The following is a 10,559-nucleotide window of genomic DNA, read 5'->3' as shown; positions in this document are numbered from 1 at the left end:
AGCCCAAAAGGTATCCAGCTAGTATTGTTTCATTTCTTACTATCCTTGACATATATACTAGCTTCTCTAGAGTCATTTCTTAAACCTGACCTTGGGCTTTTGGGGTATTACATTCTCCCTCCCTCCTTGAGCACATGACGTCCTTGTCATGTGATCTTACAACTGGTCCCATAACTTCTTCCCTTTGGGGACTGCCATCCTAGAAGCCTACTAGGAGCTGCTCATTGTTTAGCCCCTCCCGCCTCAACCCCACTCCTCGCCCTCATTAGACCGCCTTCTCCAAGGGTCAGTTCGGATACCACCTGTAACATCCAGCATCGAGCAATAGGAAGGACCAGACCACCTTACCCTAATGAGCCTATGCGAACTTCCCAGGGGTCACCCATTCTTGAGCTACCTTAGCTCAAGCATGCTTAACCCGGGAGTTCTTTATCGATATTTTGTTGAAAAGGTATCTAACTGGTGTTATTTCCTTTCTTACTATCCTCGATATATATATATATTAATTTCTCTAGAGTCCCTTCTTAGACCTGACCTTGGGCTCTTGAGCGATTACATCTAATCATTGGTTGAACCAACTGTTATATTTCGCCATTCCCATGCAACCCCTTCTTCCTAAATGGCATGTGACATGGTAAGATGGATGCTATATAGAAACATCATTAAAGCCATTGAAAACATCATTTCAACCAAGGCTGGTGAAGAAAGCTTGGTTCAACGTCGTCATCCTTGTTAGGATTGGCACTGCTGTCGCTAATATCATCATTCTCTAAGGAGTCATCGACATCCATGGCATGCCTTTTCTTTCTCTAACCCTTTGCAAGCACGACACCACAATTTTGTTTCATGCCACGACGTTCGTTCAGATACAATGTCAAAGGCTCAACATAGTCCTCAAGCCCTATCCTACCTATTGCCGAAATGACATCTTCAGTAAAGACTTTATTGGGATTGTCTTGTTTGCAACCTATGTTTAAGTTAGCAGTAACCAAATGGATACAATTTGTTATACAATGTCGCATGACCTCTATGGCCTCTTTAGTAATGTGGGTTTTGGGCAGCAACGCTTGGGGCATGATCTTTGTGACCTTAGACACAGGGAAATGACAATCATTATCAAGTGCAGGTAGAACTTGACAGACTTTTTCTTAGTTGGCTCCTCTATCAAATTGCAAGGTATTACGAAAATCAATTTGTACAAGTATACATCACTAGAATAATAAAATATGAGTATTTTGCTAAAAATTACTAGAGCTTGAACTAGAATAAGTGCTCCCCTTGCTGCTCTGTGATCCTTCTACACCTTCCATTCCTTTCTTTCAAAAATCTTTCTTCTCTTCTAATTTTCCTAATCTATCAATTATCCATTTTTATACTAATGTCGGGCTCTCTTAATGCAATCTATTGAAAGTAATTAATGAAAAGAGTTTGTTTAGGGGGTTAGATGAATGGTTGGTGTGCTGCCTTTATAGTTAATATATTCAGTTCTGACTCATTTACTCCTTTTATCTATTCTAACCAATTTTGAGATTTTAAATAAATTAAAATTGCATTTTTGTAGTCTTAAATTTTTTTTTTATGGAAAGGTATATAATATCGTTCAATAGTTTCATCAATATATGTATAATTTGCAAAACAATTTCATTTAATGCTTAGTAAATGCGTTCCCATTGACTTTGAAGATGGTGGTTGGAAAAATTGTAAGATTGTCGATAAGCATTTAATAACTAAACATACACTATGAGAAAAGGGAGATTTAGTGGCAAAATGTAGGTCAATTTGCCGATTGCCATTTTGTAGTGATTTGTTTTTGTTTAGCTGTAGTTTTACATTGCTAATTTAATACGAAATTAGAACCCAATAATTTAAGTTTTGAACTCATGCAAGTACAAAATTTATGTCCTTATATGTGATACAATGATACTTAAGTTTAGAAACATACGACAAAGGACCAAGTTTTCGGTTATATAGTGGACCGAATGTGGTTCCTTGGTTCATATATATATTTTGGATCACATGACGCAACACCAACCTACATTTTATCACAATTAGAACCTATGTTACGCTAGCTAAAATTGTGATGATTTTCATTATTTGATGTTAACTGTTTCTTTGAACAAGGTTCTAAACTGAGATGTTTTAAATATGTGGTCACTAAAATTTAATCAATTCAAGAGTCATTTGTTAAATATATTTTTTTTTTTCAAAATACTATACCCAATAATGTTGCCCAAATGGGAGAATGTTAGAATTATTTTTGTATTTCTTTGTACATGGGCTACCACTAATTGAAATTTTGATTGTGAAAAACAAGTTGATAAGATCGGTAAAACCCACTCAAGTGATCAAATTAAGTTTTGGGGTCTAGGTTCATCATGACTTTTAATTGTGTTCTATTTTTGGTATTATTTTCTCTTTGATCCTTCTACACCTTTTGTTCTTTAGTTTAAAAAATCTTCTTCTCTTCTAATTTTCACAATTTATCACTTTGATGTTGGGCTCTCTTCAAATCAATGCAATCCATTGAAAGCAATTAATGAAAGAAGTTTTTTCAAGGGGTTAAATGATAGTTGGTGTGGTTCCTTTGTAGTTAATATGTATGCAATTTTGACTCATCTACTCATTTTGACTATTTTAATCAATTATGATATATTAAATAAATTAAAATTGCTTTTTTTAGTCTTAGAAAATTTTAATTTTTGTGGAAAGTTATTTAGTATCATTCAATAGTTTCACCAATGAACGTATAATCTGCAAAACTAATTCATTGACTGCCTACTAAGTGCATTCACATTGACTTTGAAGGTGGTTGGAAAATTTGTTAGATTCCCAATAAGCATCCAATAATTGAACATACACTATAGAAAAAGTGAGATTTAGGGACGATATGGCCATTGTATGTGATTTTGATGTCAAGGCACTTCAAATAACAACTGACGTAGTCTATTGGTCTGAAGGCTGTTGTGACTACCACTAGAAGAGAGAATTTTTTAAAGCAAAAAAGGATCTTTAGAAAGGACCTTGTGGCAGAGGTGGCCTTGCAGTAGAGGGGGCCTTGCAACAAAAGGGCATTGCAACATGGTGGCTCTTGATGCCTAGCGGTCCTTACGGCATTGGTATTTAAATTATATATTTTTAATGTAAAATTTTGTTTGAATATTTTATAATTAATAGACAAGTTTCTTAAGAGAAAAGCAATGATAAATGAACAATTATCTCCTTTGAAAATTTGGTGGTCAAGATGATGAAAGAAGTTCAAATAAATTTAAGAGATCCATATTGATTTATTTTAAAGACTAAAATTTATTATTATTATCCAAATAAGTTAGATAATACATGAAGAATATACGTGCAAAAAAGATTTTGTAAATCTTTCCATTATAATGTTTTATATAAAAAATTTAAAAAATTTAATAAAAATTAGTAACCTTTTAATTTAACGAGTTCAATAATTAGTTGGAGTATAACATTGAAAAAAGAGTACATTTAATTAAATGCATAAAGTGCTATGAAATTAAATTAAAACAATTGACCCTATACGTCCTAGCCATGCTATTGCAACAACAAACCTTTTATAGAAAATAAATGCAATCCACAATAACCACCTACTTACACAACATATCCAAATTTAGCACTACAACCCCACTAAAACATCGAATTTTTATTAAAATAGCACCCATATTAACATGTCAATGCTCGAGAAAAACCACTCGTTAAACCAACCATTGTTCACTAATGCTTAGAAAATCCTAACTGTTTTGGCAAACTAAGATTGTTAAACAAAAGCGTTGGTTGAACTAGTGGTTTTAACTAAAAATCAGTTAAAGACCGTTAACTCATCTAATCATAGGTTTAATCAACTGTTATATTCTACCATTCCCATGCAACCCTTCCTTCCTAAATGGCATGTGACATGGAAAGATGGATGTTATATAGAAACATAGTTAAAGTAATTGAAAAACATCATTTCAACCAAGGCTGGTGAAGAGAGCTTGGTTCGGCGTCATCATCCTTGCTAGGATTGGCATTGTTGTCTCTAGTATCATCATTCTCTAAGGAGTCATTGACATCCATGGCATGCCTTTTCTTTCTCGAACCTTTTGCAAGGACGACACCACAATTTTGTTTCATGCCACGATATTCGTTCAGATACAATGTCAAAGGCTCAACATAGCCCTCAAGCCCTATCCTGCCTATTGTCGAAATGACATCTTTAGCAAAGACTTTCTTGCGGTTGTCTTGTTTGCAGCCTATGTTTGTGTTAGCAGTAACCAAATGGATACAGTTTGTTGTATAATGTTGCATGACCTGTATGGCCTCTTTAGTAATGTGGGTTTTAGGCGGCAATGCCCGAGGCATGATCTTTATGACCTTAGACACAGGAAAATGACGATCATTATCAAGTGCAGGTAAAACTTGATGGACTTTTTTCTTGGTTGGCTCCTCTATCAAATTGCTTGGTATTACCAGAATCAATTTGTACAAGTATACATCACTAGAATAATAAAATACGAGTATTTTGCTAAAAATTACTAGAGCTTGAACTGGTATAAGTGCTCCCATTGCTGCACTGTGATCCTTCTGCACCTTCCATTATTTTCTTTCAAAAATCTTTCTTCTCTTATAATTTTCCTAATCTATCACTTCTTCATTTTTATACTAATGTTGGGCTCTCTTAATGCAATCTATTGAAAGTAATTAATGAAAGGAGTTTGTTTAGGGGGTTAGATGATTGTTGGTGTGTTGCCTTTATAGTTAATATATTCAGTTCTAACTCATTTACTCCTTTTATCTATTCTAACCAATTTTGAGATTTTAAATAAATTAAAATTGCATTTTTGTAGTCTTAATTTTTTTTTTTTATGGAAAGGTATATAATATCGTTCAATAGTTTCATCAATGAACGTATAATTTACAAAACAATTTCATTTACTGCTAAGTAAGTGCATTCGCATTGATTTTGAAGATGGTGGTTGGAAAAATTGTAAGATTGCCGGTAAGCGTTTAATAACTAAACATACACCATGAGAAAAGGGAGATTTAGTGCCAAAATGTCCATTGTAGGTCAGTTTGCGGTCGTTTTGAAAAATCGTGAGAGTAATCGTCATATAATTTCCATTTTTTTGGCAATTTGTTTTCGTTTAGCTGTAGTTTTACATTGCTAATTTAATACGAAATTAGAACCCAATAATTTTAGTTTTGAACTCATGCAAGTACAAAATTTATGTCCATATATGTGATACAATGTTACTTAAGTTTAGAAACATATGACAAAGGACCAAATTTTTGGTTATATAATGGACCGAATGTGGTTCCTTGGTTCATATATATATTTTGGATCACATGAAGCAACACCAACCTACATTTTATCACAATTAGAACCTATGTTACACTAGCTAAAATTGTGATGACTGTCATTATTTGATGTTAACTGTGAACAAGGTTTTAAACCGAGATATTTTAAATATGTGGTCACTAAAGTATAATAAATTCAATAGTCATTTGTAAAAAATATATATTTTTTTCAAAATACTATACTCAATTATGTTACCCAAGTGGGAGAATGTTAGAATTATTTTTGGACATGGGCTACCACTAATTGAAATTTTGATTGTGAAAAACAAGTTGATAAGATCGGTAAAACTCACTAAAGGGATCCAATTAAGTTTTGGGGTCTAGGTTCATCATGACTTTTAATTATGCTTGATACAAAAAGATATAGAGAGCCTGTCAGTTATTGGGCCACTTAATGGGAGAGCTTATTAAGGAAACCCTAGGATTAGGTCTTATTTTTCATCCAAGATTCAGTTATCTATTGTTGTGTCATATGCAAAAGCCCATTAAAAGACCAAAAAAGTCCAAAAGCCCAAAACAATTTTTAAGGCTAAAAGGTATAGATAAGCAGACACTCATTCCAAAAAGATGTCTCTAATACTGGTTTGAATACGACCTTCATCATTTTTAGTATCTAACTTAAGCATTGAAGTGTTTACGTGGGGACCTCCCCGCACCCTCTGACTGTTTTCTTTTTTGCAGATACAGACGACTTGATGACGACATTTCTAGTTAAATAAATTTATTGTTGTATCTTGGAAACAACATCTATTTAAGTAGAAAATCCAAGATTTGGTTATCTATTTAAATATAAAACTATGGTTGTTTCCTCTATTGATAACATTCATACAGTTGCTGGGGAGGGAGAGAGAGCATCTAGTCAGAACACATGAATTTTCTCATGTTAGTTCAATCTTAACAATGCCCACCAACATTCCACCTAAAGATGAGATTTAGATTGTTGTGGAATCTGATATTTTCATAACTCTCTTTTAATTGTCTGTTTTATTTTTGGTATTATGTTGTAATGACCCATTTTCGGGTACCAATGAAGTGAGTGGACATGGAATAATTATTTTATTTGGATAATAATATTAAAGAATTAACTGTGATATTATAGGTGGTTGTCAAAAGTAGTGGAAATACCGAAAGGTCAAATAGGTGACTTGAGTGGTGACGAGACTCACAAGTATACAAGGTATGTGTGTGAATAATTTATGGAAATCTTATTATGGATTAAGTTGTATTTGGTGTAGATTTTACAAAATAATATTAGAAATGAGAATTAATAAAGGTGGGGACATGCAAGTAATTGCCATTTAGTGAGTAGGGTATTTTGGTCATTATGGAATATGGATATATATATATGTGGAGAATGCTTAATTTGTAGGAGGAAAAGCTAAAGGGAGAGAAAGAAGAAGTGGGGGGAGTGGATTGAGAAGAGGTAAGCTAAGGTTTTCCTAACCTTCTCCACTTTTTGTTTTTCTTTTCTTGATTTTGGTTCTCCATGAGAGATTAAGCAAATAGATGGTAGTTCTTCTCCCTATTTTCTTAGTTATCTCTTTATTGTGGGCTGTAGAGCAAAGTATAGCTCTTATGGTGGGCTTCTTCAAGCGAGGCCTTAAGGAAAAGCCTCAAAAGGAAAGTTCCCCTCTTCCCTTCCTCATTTAATGCATTAAACTTGAGGTATGATGGTTTTGGTCATGAAAATTTTATGGTTTTTCTCAAAAGATTGTTGTGTAGAAATCTATTTCAAAAGTTTTGTAAATCTCTCATCTCCTCAAATTAATCCTGCTAATTTCATTTGGGTTTCGAAATAGCGCTTGTTGCACCCTATGAGATGAGAAGAATGATGTAATTTGGGTTGTGATGGAGTATTGGAAGATGTGGGATGATTTTGGGTTGTTTTTGATCATTTCTATGCGTTTCTGCTCTCATTAGTCGACTATTTTGGTCAATAGTAGACCAATTAGTGGGGTAGCCAACCCACGAAAGCAATTCTTTGCCTAGTCGACTAAGCCTTTCGATAGTCGACTAAGCTTCTCATTAGTTGACTAAAATTCTTAATAGTCAACTAAGGGTTCTAGAAAGCTTTGCGCAACTTGTACTATTTTGCCCATAACTTTTTGTAGAAATACCAAAATTGAGTTCTATTTTTTTTTTTTTTTTTTTGTAAACTAGACTCGAGGGGCTTCGATTTGGTATAAGATTTGGGCCATTTGGCCAAGTCCTGAAACTGTGAGTTCCCTTTGAAATGCTTGCTTGAAATCAAGAAATTGGAAATTTGCGCCTATTGAATTCTCTTTGTATGGTCTACCCATTCCTTGGATGAAATCATGATCCGTGCCTATTCCCTTGCTTGGTTACCCTTGTGGTAATATTGAATTCATGTTGAATCTTGTTAAAAACTTAAATAGGGTTTGATTCACCCTATCTTTCCTTAAGGAATGACGCTTTCTTGGTTGAGGTGTAGCTTATGCAAGACTTTGGTGTTGTCTTTCTTGTATTCTTTGACTAATCAACATTGCTATGTAATTTTTAGCGCAATCATTAAAACTAACATATGTGGGCATATGATTGGGAAGGAAAGGGTAAGGACATAAATATATGTGTTCATTTATGATGGTTGCGATATGGTGGGTGGTCCTAGAGATTGTAATGTGATGAAGACATAACCTAGGCATGTGAGAATATATTTGTGTATGAGAGTTAGCCCTATGAACTATAACATGGTATAGCATGAATGCAGGAACATCTGGTTATTATATGGGGTATTTGGGGAATACTTAAACATAACCATGGTGAGCAATAGCTTGGAAAGATTATTATGTGCATGTGATTATGTATGTTCCAGATTGTGTTTATCCCATAGTAGTTGATGTTGTTTCTAGGTTACTATCTTGTGTGGAGGACTAGGTCTGCGGAATATCCCTAAATTATTTAGCCTAGACATGATGCTTGCCTAGATATGTTTAGTGCATGTGGTGACACTTGCCAAGTGTATCTAGTGCATGTGGAGCATTGGCTCATGATGCTTGCGTAGTGTATGTCGGTGCATGTGGGGTGTTGACCCCTAATGCTTGCCTAATGATATCTAGTGCATATGAGAGCGGTCTGAGAATGCTGCTATGATGGAGCCATTGCATATTGGGCGTGTGGTATCATAGGCGTGTATCAGTACCTCAGAGTTGAGAGCGGTCTGAGAGCCCTGCTGTGATGGGCCATTGTATATTGTGCGTGTGGTATCATTGACGTGTATTAGTACCGCCGAGTTGAGAGCGGTCTGAGAGCGCTATTATGATGGGGCTACTGCATACAACACATGTGGTATCATAGGCTGGTGCTAGTGCCACAGAGTCGAGAGCGGATTGAGGGCACTACTATGATGGGGCCACTGCATACTTGGCATATGGTATCACAGATGGCTGCTAGTGTCGCAGAGTGGATTGGATTTATAGGTCCAAAGTGGGTTATCTTGTGACATGAATGTATGATACCGCAAGATAATGGATGTTGTTTTTAAAGATTTAGATGGGTTCCAGAGACCATATTAGCGAGGTTACCAGAGTATGCCTTATCCATGTGATGATAGGAGTTTGTTCCTTGTGTAGATTGTACTGATCTTGGTTATGATTATGACCGTGTTTTCCATGTTACTATCCTACCATATATTGCTTGTTATTGCTTACTGAGTCTCTATTTCAATATATCTCATGCTTTATTTTGTTGTATTATGCTTGTTAGGCCTTGCGGCTCATTCTTTCTCTTCACATCATTCCAAGTGTAGGTACAGCGAATGATGAGAGGGGTCCTAGCAGGGCATGATCTATTGGGTTAGATGTATACAGAGCTCACCCGAATAAAAGGTTTTGGGGGCTTTTGTTAGTTGGTTGGGTTTTACTATGTTATTAGTGGTATTTTATTATTAGGGTTTGTTGTATTCCCCTTTGGGATAACCTAATGGAATGAAAATGATGATAACTATTTTGTTTTATATATTAAAAAAAAAAAGATATGGTGGAATCATTGCTATTTGTTGTATATAGTATAAATGATCTTGATCAAGTTATAGTTTGTTCCATCTTATATTGGACCTTCGGGTCATTACAGTTAGTATCAGAGCAGGGTTCGGGGTTGAGTCTCTGTACACATAGGTGTGTTGGGTAGAGTTAAGAAAGAGTCCTATGATTAAATATGAGTTTAAATGGGAAAATTCAAATTTAGAATATGTTATGTGTGTAAGGAAATGAGGGTTCGCAAAAAGAGGACACTAGTCAAGGGTAAAGGCCGAGGTTAGTCTGCACCTATAAGAGCATCTAGACTTCGGGGAGTCCAGTGGAGGCTAGCGGCAGGGGATAGCTGAGGTGCGAGAGACCTTGGTAGGGTTTCAGAGGACAACTAAAATGCTCACTACTGGTCAGGTGAGACCAGAGTAGGGACCTCGAGAGGCCAAGGTGGGTTCTGAGGAGGCCAATGGTGATGGTCATCTTTCCCACCCAGTGATTCATGAGACTGATGGTCATGTTGGGGGTCAATTGCTTAAGTATTTTATAGCACTTCGATCACCCAAATTTCATGGGGGAAGTGTGTGTTCATGCATGACATTGTATATATGTGTATCAAATGACTTTGTTTTTACATGATGGTGTTTGTTCCCTCAGCCTTTAAGCGAAGGTACTGCTATCGATGTGCCGGTGATGTCCGAGCAGGATAGGTGCGTGCTGCCATGACAAAAAGGGTGACGTATGGTTGATGAGGTTTAGATGTTGCATATGATGTGGTTGAGTATATTGACATGTGTGGGCTTGAGGGTCACTTGTATTCCATGAGCATAAGTGTGTGTAAAAAAAAAAAAAAAAAAGACCATAACGTGGGGTATGCAACATGAAAAGCAATGTGAACATGAACGTGTATAGCGGGACACTCCGTACTATATGAATTAGGCCCAAATGGCCATTTGCATAATCCTGAATATATACCATATAACCTGGTTGGTGTAAGAGTAGTAAGTTAGTGGATTTGACTCTGATGATTTTAGTAAGGGGGGTTGAGTGATTGATGTGACATGGCTGTGAGGTATATATATCGCCCTTATGATTATAAGTGTTAACTGTAGGTGGAGTTATCTAAGATCACGGTGAATGGTGATATTCCTGATGTATTACTTGATATGTTACTAGGAATACCACCCAAAGGGTGATTGATTTTCTATTACTTTGATATTT

The 10,559-nt window shown here is 35.6% G+C and overlaps 1 protein-coding gene across 1 annotated transcript; it reads right to left on the bottom strand.

The window, feature by feature from the left end:
• Positions 1 to 3,963: 3,963 nt before the first annotated feature.
• On the bottom strand, positions 3,964 to 4,563 carry LOC127794790 (nuclear transcription factor Y subunit B-6-like). Its single transcript, XM_052326041.1, has one exon. The coding sequence runs from the start codon at positions 4,561 to 4,563 to the stop codon at positions 3,964 to 3,966; it is 600 nt and encodes a 199-aa protein (XP_052182001.1).
• Between the last annotated feature and the right edge of the window lie 5,996 nt (positions 4,564 to 10,559).

Source organism: Diospyros lotus, chromosome 2, assembly GCF_014633365.1.
Source record: "Diospyros lotus cultivar Yz01 chromosome 2, ASM1463336v1, whole genome shotgun sequence".
NCBI lineage: Eukaryota > Viridiplantae > Streptophyta > Magnoliopsida > Ericales > Ebenaceae > Diospyros > Diospyros lotus.
Note: the sequence above shows the minus strand (reverse complement) of the source record. Positions and strands in the feature narration are given on the sequence as shown.

Coding starts and splice junctions, on each gene's coding strand:
- LOC127794790 (XM_052326041.1), bottom strand. CDS start 4,563: ATGGGAGCACTTATACCAGTTCAAGCTCTAGTAATTTTTAGCAAAATA.